Source organism: Aulonocara sp. 'chitande type north' Nkhata Bay, linkage group LG5 (assembly GCF_057382095.1).
Source record: "Aulonocara sp. 'chitande type north' Nkhata Bay isolate Kocher_YH1m ecotype deep benthic linkage group LG5, A_spYH_male_GT1.1, whole genome shotgun sequence".
NCBI classification, from domain to species: Eukaryota; Metazoa; Chordata; class Actinopteri; order Cichliformes; family Cichlidae; genus Aulonocara; species Aulonocara sp. 'chitande type north' Nkhata Bay.
The window spans coordinates 19,139,307-19,157,258 of record NC_141348.1 but is presented as its reverse complement, the minus strand read 5'-3'; the positions used below and the strand labels follow the sequence as shown (position 1 = coordinate 19,157,258).

At 41.0% G+C, this 17,952-nt stretch overlaps 1 protein-coding gene across 3 annotated transcripts in view; it reads left to right on the top strand.

The window, feature by feature from the left end:
- Positions 1 to 14,295, top strand: part of chchd6b (coiled-coil-helix-coiled-coil-helix domain containing 6b) — a 52,293-nt gene extending 37,998 nt beyond the window's left edge. For 2 of the 3 annotated variants that reach the window (XM_086291845.1, XM_086291848.1), the window contains 3 exons: positions 1,637 to 1,772; positions 12,806 to 12,854; positions 14,134 to 14,295. In XM_086291845.1, the coding sequence (XP_086147971.1) occupies positions 1,637 to 1,772; positions 12,806 to 12,832 (163 nt within the window). In that variant the 3' untranslated portion in view covers positions 12,833 to 12,854; positions 14,134 to 14,295. The remainder of the gene's footprint in view (positions 1 to 1,636; positions 1,773 to 12,805; positions 12,855 to 14,133) is intronic. The other variant, XM_086291846.1, reaches the window with a different exon arrangement.
- The last annotated feature ends 3,657 nt before the right edge of the window (positions 14,296 to 17,952 follow it).

Here is a 17,952-nt window from a genome sequence, read left to right as displayed (position 1 = left end):
TCTTAATTCTATTTTCTCATTTTCTCTTCTGATATATTTTATTGCATTCTATGCTGTGAAAAATAACCCAGCAAGAAAGGAGTGTGTGCAAAACGTCAAACGGCTCTTTCCGAAATAAATTCCATCCATCATCTTCTACTAGTCATATTTCTTAGCTAATACAGGGTTGCCGGGGAGCCGAGCATTTTCCAGCTGACACAGATTTTTAGGCAATTTTAAAACAATGTTTGTCAACTTACAACTGCAAAGAATTTGCAAATGTATCATCTATAGAAAGTAATACTCTTAAATGATATCAGAGAATCTCACAAAAAGTAACCAAAATTTACAATGACAACAAATACTGAATGGCAGTGATCATGGCAGCACTGCATTAAAATGGACACATTTCTGCAAGGACTGAGCTTTCTTGAAACTACTGTTAATGCAAACAGGAGCTACATCAGTAAATTCAAGTTAATACTCAATCATGATATTAAACAATTTATTAAAAAAGATCAAAATCATCTAAAAGATCATCTTGTTGCTGCAAAAGCCAGGGTGTATGACATATGGTCAGCCTCTGCATCTGTGAAGGTACTACTAATACTGAACAACACAAGGCTTTACTTACTATAGCAACACAAAAAACTCACAATGGCAACAAGGATATCAGTTAATGGAAAGAAGAGACGGGGTCACCACATGGCCCAGCTTCTTAGTTCTTGAAGGCCCTCTTTAAAAACAAACTGACAAAGCTGAACAGAAAAGTGGTTGATGTTAACCAAAAACCGAAATGGGCATCATGGATTGATTAAGCGTCTTTGTGTTCATGTATTCCCGTGCGTGCACGTATGTGCGCGTACATATCCATATCCCAGTCCTTCCAGTTGCAAGTTCTTGTCACAACAGCAGGTAAATTACCACGAGCAACAGAGCACTCAAAGATTACCCTCTTATAGGATTAGCATTCGCTACCTGTATGCGCGTTAGTGCACGTGCGTATGTGCCGATCTCGTATTTCGTGGCTGCGGTTTCGATTGTGTGCTTTTCTCTACACACATGTACTGTACGTGTGAGTCAGATAAAAAGAAAAGAGAAAGTTTGACTTTGACTCCTAAGCTGCTTTGTTGATGCATTATTCATCTCTCCACAAGCTGCACCTTAAAGCCTTTGAAACTATCTTAGCTACTTCAACTGCGACTAAAACAAACCACAAACAGTCTCGCTTTTCTTTTCTTTTTTTTTTTTGTTGTTGTTTTTTGGTTTGTTTGCTCATCGTATGTACTTACACCAAACAGAAGCTGTTATTGCTAAAAGCAAGCTGAACTTAAAGGAATCACACCCGCCAGCGCTCATTTCCTTTGACCTCGTCTGTGTGGCTGTGGTTGAAATTTCCATTAAGCAATCACAGTTGGAAATAACAACTGTTTTGGTAGTTATTTTCCTGATTATCTGAATCAGTGTTTCGACAAACAGACGCTACAGCTTTGTGTTTCTCATGTGTGACAACTTCTATTTCTATTGCAGCTGAACTGACTTTACTATCTTGAGTTCACATAGTAGCATTTACAACCTTGATCTCTGGTCCTGGTGGGTGGGGGCGGTGATGTTGGCAAGCAGATTTGAGCTTTTCCTTCTCTCTGTGTGTTTCTAGACTCCAACATACTGAATATCTGTGCGCTGAGCTGCAGGCCAAGGTGCTCGAGTGCTACAAGGAAAATCCACAGGAGACTCTCCACTGCTCCAGCCTGGCCAAACAATACATGACCTGTGTCCATCAAGCAAAGAAGGTAGGGCACAGAAGTCATCTTTGTCAGCTTTAGTATCTTTTGCATGTGATATTTAGTCGAAGGTTTGCTTAATTCGGCGTATTAGAGTGCAGTTTGTGTTGCTCTAAATAGTTTCTCTTATCATTCATTCCCCTCAAATTTCCTTTGAGAGATGTACCAACGTCCCTTTTTTTTTTTTTTAAAGCTGTGGTTTTCAAAGTTGTTGTTGTTATTCGGGGTTTTTTTTTTTTCCTGGCTTGCCAGAAGAAAAAAAGAAGAAGAAAAAAAAGTTCCTTGCACACAAAAAAACGACAATAAAAAAGGATCCAAGTTGAGTTTTAGCAAAATAAAGGTCAGAGCGTTACCATCAACAAACTCTTGTTTATTTTCCTTTATTCCATATTTTGAGTGAGGGACACATAAGGACATATTTTTAAAGCCTTCTTCCCCCCGTGAAGACGAGAGAGAAGGCTGGCTTGAATGAGTCAGACCTAGGAGTTTGACAGCCAGACTGACAGTGGACCAGAAGGGTGCAGAGACAAAGAATCCCTTCAGTACCTGCACAGAATCAGTTAACTTCTGAGAATCACCATCTACGTGTTTGTTACTTTGACACTTCGAGTAGAAAGTTAAATCAATACAACGTGCTCATTGAGCGGATTTATAAGTCACCAGGCGTGCACTGTGTTTGGGGACTTTCTGATAGGAAGATTACACCATTATCAGTGTATTAAAATCAGTTTTGGCATTCAGTGCATTGAAATGCATTCTGTTTTCTGCAGATGCTTTTGCAAATAGTGTTCAGACCCTATGCTTATCTACAAAGTGCTTATTTTAGCCAATTTCTCCATCAAAAAAACAATAATGAATGGGCCAATTTGCACATTATTATCATGACAAAATGCACTGATACGGCTCCAAAGTAGATAAAAGCCACAAAACAACAATTGGTGAATTTGGCAGTTTAAACGGTTGATAAAAGCAAAGCAAAGGCTCACAATAAAAGCAATCAGTCTTTTTAAACTGGTTCAAAAGATCAGCTTGCTATTGGGATGTAGCTCTTTGAGGAAATACAGTGCATTTGAGTTTGTATATTAGACCAGTGTTTGTATGCATGTGCTATATAAATTCTCATAGGAAGTGTTTGTTTTTTTAAAGAATAGACGGTACTGCATAATAAAGCCAAACAGTTTTTGTTTTCTTTGAAGCCGGCCGAGTTTTAATTCATATCCATTTAGGCAGATCTTTGACTGTGAATGGAAAATGAAGGAGAAAACACTACGGAGGCTGAAAGAAGGCAGCTTAAAGGGCAAATGAATGAAAGGCAAAGATCCAGTCTATATAAAGCACATCAGCACTGTGCCTATACATTTATACTGTTTTATATTGAAGAGAAATAAAAAGTTCCTAACTTTCATCTTGGTAGAAAGAGGATGGATTTGACTGATGTAGATAAACACAACATAGTTCATTTTGTCCTAAATATAGTTTTAGATCTCTGAATTTGCCACTATTGGCCACGTTTTTGAATCACTTTATACTATATCCCAGATTTAATTTTATACTAGGGTGCTGCTTTATTTCAGTTTTTTGCTTTCTTACTTGAAAAACCAGTTTCGAATCAGGACATTTTATCACTGACATCTTCTCTGTCTAACCTTTCTTTATAGGGATAATCTAACAGATTAAATCTTTCTTTTAAAGAGTAACCTGTACTACTCGTTTGAAGATGCTGGGCTTTTCCGTTTGACCTTTAAGACTTTTGAGATTTCTATCCCAAGCTGACGCGTAAAAAGCCATATAAATGTTTCTGGATTTAAACTAGAAATATGGAAACCTAAAAGATTCCATATGTAAGCGTGGCCTTAAACTATCTCCATCTAATATTTTGTCATGTATTAGGATATCCTTTTTTCCTTCCCGCTTCCCTTATCCACCCATCTTCTATATTATCTGTTCATCCGTGGATCTTTTCCTGGTGCTGTTGTGATTGATCCCCCCTTTTTCTTTTAGTCACCATCCTCCATGGTTGCCATATTAAAGCTTTTTTCGCTGAACACATTGTCACATTAACCGGTGTTTAGCTCTGTTCTGCACTGCTGCCCGTGGAGCTCTCTTACATCTTATTCAGGTCTGACTATGTATGTTTGCCTCATCCTAAACCCACCCCTGGGGAGACACTTTGCATATTTCATACATGGGGATAAAAAATCACTAATTTGGCTAATACGGCAAGTAAACTTTAGCAAGTAATTACACATTGCATTAGGGTTACTAGCAGGGAGGGAGCACTGATAATGGACAGATGGCGCCAGTGAAAGTAGTAGTAGTAATGAATCCAGGAAAAAGGTTTCAAACAAAGATTTTATGTGAGGGACCAGTGCATGCTTGCTAGTTATTCTAGTGGAGGTAATAGTTACTGTACTCTGTGTTTATTTATTCAGCTTTAGCTTTAAATGGCTGTGAGATAGTTTGCAACACAACATCCATCATTTTCTTTACTACTTATCCAAATCAGAGTTTGAGGATTTGAGGGGGGCTGGAGCCCATCTCAGCCACTATAGGGCAACAGGCCGGACACACCCTGGCCAGATTACCAATCCACTGCACAGAGACACACAACAACACATGCTACATTCACATGTGTTTAGTTTAGAATCACCAGTGGACTTAATGCGCATGCCTTTGGACTGTTTGAGGTAGCAGGAGTACCTGGAGTGAAAAGTGCAATATTGTATAAACCCCCTGTGGAAAAAGGCCCTGGTCGATTGTTATACTGTGAGGTGACATCATGCACAAATTTATCAATATATTCGCCCATCATTAATACATTTCTCATAAAGCTCCAGTAGGCGGAAAAGTTCCCCTCCCTCTACCTGTCTGTTCCAAAACTTCCCCAACAAGATGAGCACAGGTATGTGGAAGTGCTTCATATAAGTGCAGACTTTTGGCTACACACGGGATTCAAACCAGTCTCCCTTTGCATAGCCTACTGTAAAACCTGAAAGCAAAGTGATCTGTTTTATAAATTGCGAAAAAGAAGCATTCCTTACACTGCAGGTACTTAGCTTAGGATCCTCAGATTTTTGTTTATTGTTCTTTAAGATTAAACTAATCCTAAAATATCCCTCAGTGCAAACAGAAAATGTTAATATCTAATCTGATATAATTTAATTTGTCAGTCTATGTTCACACTTTGAAACTGTTAAAACAATAAAACTCAAGTTTCACTTAGTTTTGGAATCTGGAGTGCAGATTGAGTGTAATGTGCACGCGAAAACAAATTTTAAAATTGTCTTTTGATCACAGACCTCTGTCCAGGAATTATCCGTTTTATAGAACTTGGTGTTTTCTGAGTTTTTATGGAGCTATTTAGTAATGCTGGGTTAGACTACGTTTGGAATGATGCCCAAATGAAGTATAAAAGAGAGGGTAGATGAGTAGACCTCCCAGCAGAGCCCCCTGATCAGTCAGCCTTAATGAAAAGAAATAAGTGGGTTCTCCCAAGACCCCTCTGGTCATGCAGACAGCTGTCCAGTCTGCTTGTGTGTAAATGGATCTGACAGGGCCAGCAGCTTGGCAGAGCAGAGCACTTGGACGAGCGTTTCACCAGCAAAAGGTTCAGCATTTGCTCCAGGTGGAAAAGGGTCAACAGGGAGCAATATGCACTGCAGATTTAGTCATTAGAGAGAGCACTGCATCATATTTCATTATGAAATATAATGTTCTATAGACCCTGGAGAAAATGTTTTGTTATGGTCGAGACTGTTAATAATAGAGCTAGTGCCTGTGCTTGCTCCTGTTGTTGTAAAGGGAAACTGATGTTTTTTACTTTTTAAAAAATCGGAATAGGACATGTTTTAGAAAATTCTATTTATTGCTCCAGGAAATACTTGAAAAAGACTGTCACAAGAAAATCTCCAATTTTCAACCAGCTTTTACATAATGTGTGATTTCTAAATTGGATGCATCATTTGGGAAATGTCTCAAATCTGTTATCCTTCATAATTTTGTAATTTAAAAAAACAGTTTTTCCTCCTTGAGTGAATGACTGATACATCATATTTTTGAGATGTTGGTTTACAGAGATTTTTGTTTGAATTAACGAGCAGAGTAAACTGGCTTTCATAGCCTGATAAAATAGAAATTAAAAAAAGACATGCAACATTTGGATGCAGTGATTTTTTTTTTTGTTCTCTGCGGTGCAACAATAACACAACTGCTCAATAGGCAGCAAAGCTTTTAGCCTGGTGAAAACCTCCAGACAGCTTAAAGGCTCTGTTCTTTTGTTATCTGCATTTGCTTGTAAGGATTTTCAGAAGCAGACACATTCTTCCCTATGATTAAAGGGAGAAAGCTGTATTTTTCTGACAAATTACTCGTTGTCTGAAGTGGATACCTTATGGTTCACACATCATCGTTTTCTCTCTTTTGGCTCTTTCTTTCTGAAGCATGACAGCTATTGAATAGCACGTGTCTGCCTAAAAGCTAAATCTTAGTTATTTTTGTTGTCCACCAGACACTCGTGTAAGCAAAGTTCACATTTGTGTACATCAGCAGTAGGCTCATACGATTTAGTGGTCAATCCTGTCAATTCCACAGAGCTGAGAGTGACTCACATGACTTTCCAAGAGTTTATTCATGTAGACGCTGCCATATATTTCTGTTACTCTCAATTGGAGTGTCTATGCTCTCCAATCAATCTGCCAATAAAACCAGTGGCTTGCTTATCTGTCTTTTCTGCCAGAGTCTTGATCTGAACATCACTAGAGTATCTATCTCAATTTTTTCTGTCTCTCACTTGAAGTCCACCCAACTCACTATCTGCAGCGGCACAGCCTTCCTTATGTCACTCAGAGGTTCTTTTATGTTTTATGATTCATGCATGGATGCACACACATACACATTTTTCACACATTCTACCCTCTGCCATCTATTAAAGACAGTTGGTTCAGGATATGGCCTTTCACCTCCTCTCTGCTATCACTCCCCTGTCCCTCTCCTGTCAGTGTCTCAGCTCGGGCCATTGTCATGCATATGGAACCCACTGAGTGCGTGTATGTGTGAGGAGTACAGGGTAAATGTCAGCTCACCAAGGCCCTACGTTATCATGAAGCTCTGAGCATTTTGTCTGTCTTTCGTGTGACAATATCCGTCTCATATTTTGTCATTACTGTATATAGACATTTCCATTGCAAAATTTCTATATTCTAAGCATCTGTGTGTGTTTGCATGAGCACAAGCCCACCGAATAGTCTGAGAATTTTTGGTTTTCATGATCTAGTCTCGCATTCAACCTCCTTCAGAGGAAAACAAAACACAGCCATCCTCAAAGTCATATTCAAGAACAAACATTTGTCAACCCACCACTTACAATAATTGTCACCCCTCCTCTTCTGCAGTACTCCAAGGTTTCAGTGCCAACTAGTGCAGAATGCTAATGCTATTGTTGCCCTATTTAATACAATCAGCCTGGGCTAACAATATCATATCACCACACTTTCTGTTGCATGTCACATACTTAACCCACTTGAACCTGCTGGTCTTCAGTCCGTGGATTTTTGTCTGCTCTGATGTGTTGATATGAATGAGCAGGCCCTGGTCTCCAAGGCTAGAAAACTCTCCATCCAGCACCAATTCAAAGATAATCTCTATTCATAACAGCAAGTCTGAAAACACACGAACATGGTTCACATACAATAAACATGCCTCCTGCACATTTGGGCAGGTGTAACATAATAAAATGCAGAGATTGGTATAGTGCACAATAGCTGCTAGCTTAGACAACAAAGGTCCCACAAACCTGTCATAATTATTATTCTCTGTGTGGTTACAAAGTTGCTTTGAACAGGGCATGGTTGTTGGCGCCAGATGTGTATAACCATTTCTAGGATTTACAGAGAATGGTCTGGAAAAAGAGAAAATATCCAGCGTGTAGCAGTTCTCTGGGTAACAATTGGGACAGGCTCACCGAAATTGGATGACAGAAGATTGGGAAAGCGTTGCCTGGTCTGATGAGACTCGATTTCCTGAGATTCAGATGGAAGGGTCAGAATATGACATAAACAACATAAAAGCTCTGCTCCATCTTGCCTTTTAAGAACAGTTCAGGCTGCTTTTGGTGCTGGTGGAGAGGGGGACATTTCATTGGCACACTGTGGACCCATTAGCACAGCTCGAACATTGTTTAAATGCCACAGTCTATTTGAGTGTTGCTGCAAACCATTTCCACCCCTTTATGACTACAGTGTGCTTGTATTGTAATGAATGCTTTTAGCTGGAGAGCACACCTTGTCTCAAAGCTAGGATCATTTCAAAATGGTTTCTTGAACATGACAATGAGTTTACTATACCACGGTTATATTTGTGACCAGATCTTAATCTAATAGAGCACCTCTGGGATGTGGTGGAATGGGAAATTTGCATTATGCATGTGTTCCTCACAAATGTGCAGCAGCTATGTGAAGCTATCATATCAATATGGACCAAAATCTTTAACCAGTGTTCCCAGCATCTTGTTGAATCTATGCCACAATTAAGGCAGTTCCGAAGGCAGAAGTGGAAGCAAGCCAGTAAGAAGGTGTACCTGATAAAATATGCGGTGACTGTGTGCAAGTCTCCACTTGTAAATAATATTTTAGCATAATTTTTTTTAATTGTTTGTTTTCTCCATGCCTTTTTCTGTTGGCAGTTAGAAGTTAAACTTGGCACATCATTATGGGGGAGATTTATATTATTAGTTGATTTGCCTTGTGTCAGCAAATAAGATTAACAAAGAGAAAACTATTCCCACACCAAGCCAGTTGGAATGCTACACAAGCTTCCAGCTGGCTTCAAAAAGATATTAGTAATATAATAACATGACGATGGTGCAGTGCAGGATGTTGTATGTTTGCATGTTTATTTGCATCTCTTATCAGATTTGTCATCTGAGTGCTTATTTGTGTAGCATATTTGTGCATCTGTGTAGCACAATCCCTCCCGTTTCCAAACATTTTAGTTGACGTTTTCCACACATGCCACTTTGAACCACAAATTCACTTACTTCAAGTAGCTGTCCATTTCTAAATGTAGTGCCAGCAGCATCTTAAGTACCTCTCAAGACTACATTCAGCGTAGACCTCCATTGCTAGGGAAAAGAACAGGATGGCTCTAGCGCTGGCAGACTACTTCCCTCTGCTTCTCCCTCGTATTTCACCTGCAGGTAATTCTGGCAAGAAGAAAATCTCTTCCGGACATGTTCGGGCTGCAATGATGAAGTTGTCTGTTTGGGGGTTTTTGTGTGTTTTTCAGCTAAAAACAACAACAACAAAAAAGATAAGAACGTGGATGAGTGTTTGAGATGGAAGAGAAAGGTGCCCGTCACCAGGGTAATGGATGGAGACTGATGAAAGAAAAGAAGCTGGTAGAGGAAGAGGCTTACACATGGCTGTCAGTGAGAAAGGGTTCATTGAAAACTGTAAGAGAGCGATACAGAAGGAAAGAGTGGATGATAGACAAAATGTAGATAGGACGACTCTGTCAGTGGAAGGAATGGAAGGGTTGAAGTAGGGAAAAGGAAAAGAGGAGGAAGCTGTGTCAGTCACTATTGTGAGAGTGAGGAAAAAGCATAAAGATGGTAAAATTAAAAGCACACAAGGAAATAGTAGTGTGGTGTGTGTATGCGCACGCGTGTTTGTTTTTGTCTTTTTTTGTTTTTTGCATGACTATCAGTAGTAGCAGGTGGTGAGCCCCACTGTGAGCCTTGGCCTGCCTGCTAACTCTAATCTGATAACGCAGCCACTCTTCAGCAGCGGTTTGCTCCAACACACACACACACACACACACACACACACTCTTTTATATGTGCACTCATGCAGGCACACTCGTATATAGACCCAGTCAGTTCTTTATACTGTATTATCCCTGTTATTAATATCATTTTTATAGAGTCCTAGTTTTGCTCTTACATTGATTATAGCTCCTGCTTGCTTGTGAGAACACATTCATGTAATTTTGCGTGTGTGTGTGTCACATTCTCATACACACAGGCACATATTTCTGTCTTTTTATGACTGTCTTTCTCTTTCACCCTTTTAGTATTTAGTATTTAGTATTTATTTATTTATTGTCATTGTCAAGAACAATGAAATTGCGTTTGGGGCTTCCATACAACCCAAACCTTTTACCTCCTTCCATTCCATCTCTCCTTCACATCCATCATCTCCAAGGCGACCGCCCCATGAACGCACAGGCCACATAAAGATTAGCTGGTCTCTCTCGTGTCCCTCCCCTATATCCCCTCCACTCCCACCTACCCACCCCACCATGTGCCTGTCTCTCAAGCCTATAGAAACACTCCATCAGCATCCAGCCAAACATGTCTTCCATGCTGCTACACTCCACGGACCGCAATCACCAACATGCCATCGATCCTTGCCCCCCCCCCCCTTTGCCAGGTTTCAGCTGCCACGTGTCTTATTTCATTTGGCTAAAAATAACGTGTCAGTGTAAATTGTGACAAAAGAGACTTGCTATATGAGGACTGGGGAGCTCTTTAATTTCAGAGTGTGACTACCATTATCGACTTAAATAATCCTCTATTTAATGTTTGCAGTCATTAATCAGAATCAAAGATACTGGATAATAAAATGCTGTTCCAAAGGAATGTTGACATGTTTGGTTTAGAAACTATTTTTCTGCATAACAGTGAAAAAGAAATCATCAAATGAATTCAAAGTGTCAGGGAGTTTGTTTCTTTAACAACTATAAACCAAAAGAAAGACTGAGAGAGAACCTTTTAGTGATTCTGTACTCGCCCCGTGAAGTTCACCTTGAAACTTTGATTATTTGCTAAGAGTGGAAATCTGTGAAGCTTTCAGTGATCATGATGCAGAACTGATCAAAGTTCATCATTTACCAACAATATCATAGTTATGATATTGGTGTCTTATCAATACCTCTCAAGGCTTTCATTTATGAAGCACCCTGATTGGATTTGGGACTCTTTTGCTTGGCTCCCAGCTTAAAGTGTGCCACATTTGCCTCACTGGTTAATATAACCCACAACAGAAACTCTAAAACTGGAAACACAACTCCAAAAGAGTCACACGGTTGTGTAAGTAAGCATTATTTGATAACCAGTGTGCCGCCATATCATTTTAAAAGGCACAATGTAAGCATTGTTTTTGCAACTTGTTTCCGGTGCAACCCCGCCCACCACCAACAAAACAATTTAATGTTCTTACACGTGTAACCAACCAGCTGACTAACTGCACTGGAGGCTTCCTGGATTGACTAATGGAGTGTGTGGCTGTCGTACTGACTGGGTAATGAGTGAATCGCTGTGTGTTTATAAAGCAGTCATAGCCACGTCCACTGTGAGTATCTGATTGACAGTTCTGCCTGGCAACTGTCTCTGTCTCCTCCTGAGAGAGGGAGAGAACTGAGTGCTGTTAGCACTGAGCAGAGGAGACAGTTATTGATTTTCTGCTTGTCTATTATTTTTGTTTTTTGCAGAGAAGAAACAAGTGAGCGAGTGAGTGAGGCTCCTCTTCTGTGTGCTGCAGATGCTTACGCGTGTGTCCACTGTCTCCATGTTGCCTATTAGCTTAAAACTGTGGAAGTGTGAACACGCGCATGGTGTGCACAGCGTTGCTTCTGTGCCTTTTTGACGTTCAAAGTTGATTCGCAGCCAACAAACGCAACGATCTACTCCTCAAACTGCTCGCTAATTGGACAGACACTGGCAGGTGGAAGAAAACATGCGTTTGTGTGACTGTATGTTGTCTCTGTCTTTGTGTGAATCCATGTTTTTGTGAATATTAAATCTAATTATGACAGACAGATTTACAGTGATGGTAAAGTCAACTTTAAACTTTCAGTGCTGGTGAATAGAAAGCATAAAAGATAAAGATCAAGGCAAACCACAGCTCAGTCTCCAGGTGTGAAGCTATAGTTTTCCAATCTAGCACAGATTCTTGAGGAACACATCCATAAGGCAACATTAAAACCTTTGTAAAGGGTAGGATTTTTTTTCCAGTATAGCTGCATTAGAATACATTAGCTCAGTGTACCTAATAAACCGGCAGCTGGTGTATGTCTAAACCTCAGCACAGACCTTGAGCTAGAATATTTGGCTGCCCTTGCTGCCCACAGTTTTGTGCATGAAAAGCTTTTCCTGTCTTTAAATTATCCAAGTGAGGATGGCGGCAGTCCAAATTTAGACCTGGGGCACCAAATTGAACTGTGTGTACTGTGGGGGGTGCCAGGGGTCAGTTTGAAATTCAGGAACTACTTCATACACTATGCATTAGGCATAATGTTCCGTCACAGTGCTGTGTAAGAGTGTGGCAACACCAACACCCCTCTCGCCACGCGCGCGCGCACACGCACACTGGTGTATGCATCAACTCCTGCTCGCATAAACAGCCGCTTTCACACAAATAGTGAGTTTTCACGCACACATGCAGACACACACTGTCCCCCTTTATATCTCAGAACGTGAGTGGAACAGTAAAGCTAAATCCCCTTGTCACATTTGCCGCTCATCTCCAATTCAAAGGCACAGGCTGCGATGCCCTCGGATGCACTTGGCAAGTGAACAGCTAACCTGCCCGCCAGCATATCTGCCTGCCAGCCGAGCACAGGGGTAGTTAGCATGCCAACTAGCACACCCAGCAGCGTCAAGCTAATGCTTCACTAACCCTGTGTTGCCCCGCGTCTCTTCCCTGCAACTGTGTGTTTGGATGTGTATTTACGCTAGAGGAGTTCAATGTAACCCCATAGTAAATTGGCTTTCCGAAACAAAATTAGCTACAAGTGTAACTCTGTGTAAACATATAAAGACAGTACTTAATAATCTTATTTCAAGAGACTGCCAGGTCACTTGGAAAGTATTTTGATACAGAGTAAATCTCCAAGGCTGCTATTCTTCATCCCCCATTTAATCTTTTCGCTGCTTGGTTCCAAAATGAGGTGTCCTCTAAATTATTAAACCATGAGACTGGTTCTTACTTGGCAACTATTAAGTACAGTCGCTGTGCTAATATCACAATATATTGTTCTGCTTTTAGGCGATAATTCTTCTTGGGGTGGGATAAACGTCACCATCTGGTACTGAAAGTAAGAATCCAATAAGAAACCGCTCCAAACTGCATGCTACACCAAGAGAAAAATCGTATTTTGTGTGTGTGTGCTGCTGTGGAATGGTCTATATTAACAGGCACCAAGCAAATATGATCCAGTGCTCTTGATGACAGAATGAAAATGAGTAAAATCAGATAAATTACGATGACATCTTCAGCCTCTGCAGATTGTCTTCTGTTCAAGTGCCTGTTGCAGCTCTTGGGCTGCACAGCAAATCCCCAAAAAATCACCTGTTATGAGTGTGGCTAAAGTATGTCAAGTGTAGGTCTACTGTAGCAATAAACCACTTTAGACCTTCCCTGCAGCTACTCTGATTCACTGGATTAGAACCTGTGTGTGCGTGTGTGCGTGTGTGCGTGTGTGTGTGTGTGTGTGTGTGTGTGTGTGTGTTCTTGTCCAGCTAGCTTTGTAAAGACCAGTATGAGTTTTAGACCTTGGTGGCGAAGACATTTTCTGGAACTGTGTTTGTCTTTACATTGTTTCCCATTTTTCTAAATGTAGTTTAGCAGCAGTGAAAGTAGCTACAGGCTAAACACGTTCCTGCAGAGGTCAGACCTTCTGCAGAAGCTTGTCTTAGCATTAGCCCGTTATCCCGAGGGCTGTTGACATCTCCAGTCCAGTGAAACAAAAAATAGGTTGCATTTTTGTTCTTTTGTTTTTTCTACACAACTTTGGATCCATCATATTGAGAAAGTAAATATAGTTATGTCTTCCACCACTTGGCAGCTACCTGAATGAATTTTGTTTACCTTTCGAAAGAAGGTTAAAAGCAGAATAAATAAGCTCTGCTTACAAAATACGGATGTGTACTTTTTGTGCATCATTGTGATGACATGTTCTTGACACTATTTGGGATACGTTGACACTTAGAAATCTAATTTAGTTTTAAAAATGGATTATTGTTTAAAGAAAATTCCATACAAATCCATATCTCTGGGTAATCATTGATATTCTCCAGACTAGAACGATGATCGTGTCCCCAAAGTTGTTAGCTGGAACTGTAATTTTCTGCGTTAAGTTCCAGATATTTTAAGATGTTTAGGTATTTAATGTGGTACTGTTCTTTGTATATTGATCATCCATCATCAGGCTAGTTTGTTTATAGTAGGGAATAGATTTCCCATGATGCATCCTGGTTTCTCTTACTTGTCTTTTGGATTCTAGCAAAGTAAATGTATTATTTGACAGTTGTTCTTCTTTTTCCACTCCCTTGTCATACCCCCCCCCCCCCCCCCCCCCCCCCCCCGTTTTCCAGAGCACTCTGACGAATCATGGTTGAAAAAGTCAAGAAATGGAGGAGATCTGAAGGAAGAGTGCATGTCAAGTCTGTCCTGTTTTTGTTGTTTGTTTTTGCTTCCCTTTCTATCAATCCGTCCATTAATTTAGCCATGTCAATAAATAAATAAATAAAAACTCATCCTACTTGGTTTTTGAGTGTATTATCTTGACTTGTCACTCCAGCGTGTACGATGTGTTGATTTACGGTCACGTTGTGCCAGCACATTCCCGCTGTCTGTGAAATAAATCCCAGTGATCCAGTGGTGATGAAACTGCAGGTTTGTATCGTGTGTGTGTGTGTTGTGGTGAATGGCTGTCTCTTGTCACAGCATGCTAATAATGGTTCCACTACTGGAAATGGGGTCGTGTGCACCCTTCTGACAATGCTGTGCAGGCCCAAGGGCTTATTGTGCACTGTGTGCATGGTTTCATTAAGAGAGAGAAGCGAAAGGAGAGTGAAGGAAATGAGGGATAAATGAATTGGAGGACAGATGAATACTGAAGCATGCACCAATTAGAGTGTGTGTGTGTGTGTGTGTGTGTGTGTGTGTGCGTGCGTGCTTTTGCGCTGTACCGAACCTGTAAGTGTCATCACATATAGGTGAATGTGTACACATGAGCAACACACCGGACGGGGCACACATTGTCCCTGCTAGCTGTGTTTCCATGGTGACAGCAGGGGTTCGTGCTAGCAGCAAGGTGTGGAGGAACCTTCCAGATAACCCTGAAGGTCAGCACACAGAGCTACAGCTCACAGCACTACTCTGTACTCACACACTTAACCCCCTCCGTGTGTGTGTGTGTGTGTGTGTGTGTGTGTGTGTGTATATATACGAGTGTGTGAAGGAGAAGGACTCTGTCAAGATGCATTTCCACTTATATATGGACATGGTTGGCCACCCTTGGAATGACAGAAGCTTGTTATCACACACATGCACTCGCACATACACAGACATTGTACACGCAATATGCACACATTCACACAGCAGAGACACATAGAATATTAATGGCCTTACAGTGTACCCACACAGCTCTTCCTGAACGTAAGAATGTATTCACACAAGTGGCAGTCGATGTGAATGTAGTGGAGTGCGTTTGTTAATGATATCTGTGAGGAGTGATCTATTGATCACAGTTTGGGTCCCATTCATCACCATCACAACATGATATCAGACAATACAGTGGATCGATCCATTGACTCTGCAAAGTGCAAAGTTGTATACCCTGAAAACACTGCCCACAACACACTAATGCTAATGAAGTGCCTTAAGTTAGCCAAATATCTTTAAGAGGATAGCTGTTGACACATGCTTACCTGTATGACAGCAGGCGTGGCTCAGCTTCAGATGTGTTCTCACTACTAGGAATATTTAATTTGGTTTAAATCAGCGAGCGTGCAGAAGGCAGGACATTTACCTCCACTATTGTCACATACATGTGATCTGAATACCTTTTAATGTCTAACTGAATGCACAATGCATGTGTGAGAACAGCTTAGCCCTCAGTCACACGGGCTTGGGACTGGCCGTCAATCCGTTGGCAACCTTCAGGAGCTAGGAGAAAGTGTAAATTCTGTGAATGCTGTTGCAAAAAGAGTGCAACAAAAACATCTTTTTGATTTCTTTGGTCATTGGCACATCTCCACAGTCATCTGTAGCTTCCACGGAACACTTACTCTTCCAATTACTCTTCAAACTGTACTGAAATTTGAAAAAGTGTGATGCTAACTGGAAATGCAATGTAAAAAGTTTTGCCTTACTTTGAGGCGAACATTCTCCATTTCCAGTTTGCGTTGCACTCTACAGTTTCACCGCTGCTTGACGAGTAGTTTTAGAAGTGTTGGCATATAAGCCAGCATCATCTGTGTAAATTACTACCGACCTTTGCTACCTGCTAATGACTAATCAGGCCAGAGACCTCCAGAAAACACTTGCCAACTGGTTGCAGAATACAGAAATTTCTTCAGCAAACAGTCATTACCGGGGTGTCACTGTCTGCTCTCAAGGTCTCTGTGACTCAGCTCTTTTATCTAGCTAGCTGTAAGAATGCACTCTGTCAAAACCCTTAAGCCTAACCTACAAAAATGTAGTAGCCCATAACTGACATATGCTCATTTGAATTGTGACAAAAGTGTTTCAGCACATACAGAGTGTGAGAATACCACTGTCTACCACAGGTAACTTCTTGTTGTTAGCATAGTGTTAGATATTTTTAGCTTTGATTTGGGGTGGGGGTTTTTTTCACTAACAGATTAACAGTGAAGCACCTCACACGAGTCAAGGGAGAGCCATCAACTGTTAGCCATTAACTGTTGCATGCTGTCTCTTTGCTCTGTTGCAGAAAGCTAGCATAGGACAGTGACAGCAAGTCAAATGATAAAGAAATGAAGCCCAGCATGGCCATCAGTTTTGTCTGTCACTGCCTCCGTCTACAAACTCCACTTCCTCAGTTGGGATTAGGCAGCTCTAACCCAACACACATGGCGCACATATTACCTATATTAAAGTCAGCACCATATTAGAGGTTTCAGCCAGTGACTCTCATATCGCTTCCTTCTCCCTGACATTTCTTTACAAATACCAGCTTCTATTCACTCTGTTATTGCCTTCTTCCATTCAACAACTCTCTGATTAAACAAGCTCCTGAAAAGCCCAGGCACTGCTATCTGCCATTTGGCTTTTATTAGAAACCCACCCCCTTTAATTAAATTGGTTGAATTACAGAAATATCAGGGATATTTTGCCAATATATTGGATAAGAGAGCACAATGGGTGAAAAATAATGGAAGAATGGGCTTTATGAGATGCTTTGAATGTGGTTTGGTGATGAAATGAGATAAACACTATCTTGATAGTGCGGGGGATGTTTGTTTTGTTTTTTAAGGAACTGGAGTTTGTACAATCTGAATGAGTCTCATTAAATTTATGTCACCGCTAAAACTCATTTTTAATGGCTTTTTTTTTTGTTCCCTCGAGACTGGATTTATTTTTCGCTGCCTCCACCTTCTTGAGCTCCATCTCAACCGCACACCCTCAGCACCGTGGCTTTCTTTTCCCGCCCTATTACAGTGGAAGACACGGGATTGAGGTTGCCGTGGAAACCAGCCGGGCTTTGATTGGGAGAGGCAGCTGCTCGGTGCAAGGTTAGAAGATGGCTACTCACGCCTTGCAGTGTGCCACTATTGATTTCCAGTCTTTACCAATTACCGGGCCCAGCTGAATACAACGAGTTCCAGAAAACGTGCATAAAGCAGAGGACGCTGTGTGTGTGTGCGCGTGCCGCCGAGGGTGGTGTTACTGTAATGCTCATTTTGCAGCCAGCATGCAGTAATTGTCTTGCTTTTTTCTTTTTTTTCCACCCACTTAAGTGCATGTGTTTGTCTGAAAAGTGATCCTTTGAGCTGTTGCCACAGTTTTGACCTGTCAGACATCCCGTAGCTTTAGCTCGACACGTGCTTGACAGTCAGCCGCGGAGCCTAATGTTGTATGTTTTATCAGCTCTGCACCATCTCCTTTGTTCCGTTCTTGAAATGCTGTTTGTCGGCTGTTCTTTCTCATCCTGCTGAAGAGGTGTCAGGCTTTGACAAACTGCTGCCCTTTGAAAAGACTTAATGGGGATCAATTCAAGTAAAGTTAGACACTTAGAATTCACATGCAGTCAGATAAAAATGCTTTTTCATGCACACACATTCCCACACATGTAACTACTTCTTTCTGGAGTTCACACAGTAGTAAAGTTATTTGCCCTACACTTCTCCCTCCCTCACTGTTCCCCCACTTCTCTGTTCTTCCGTCTT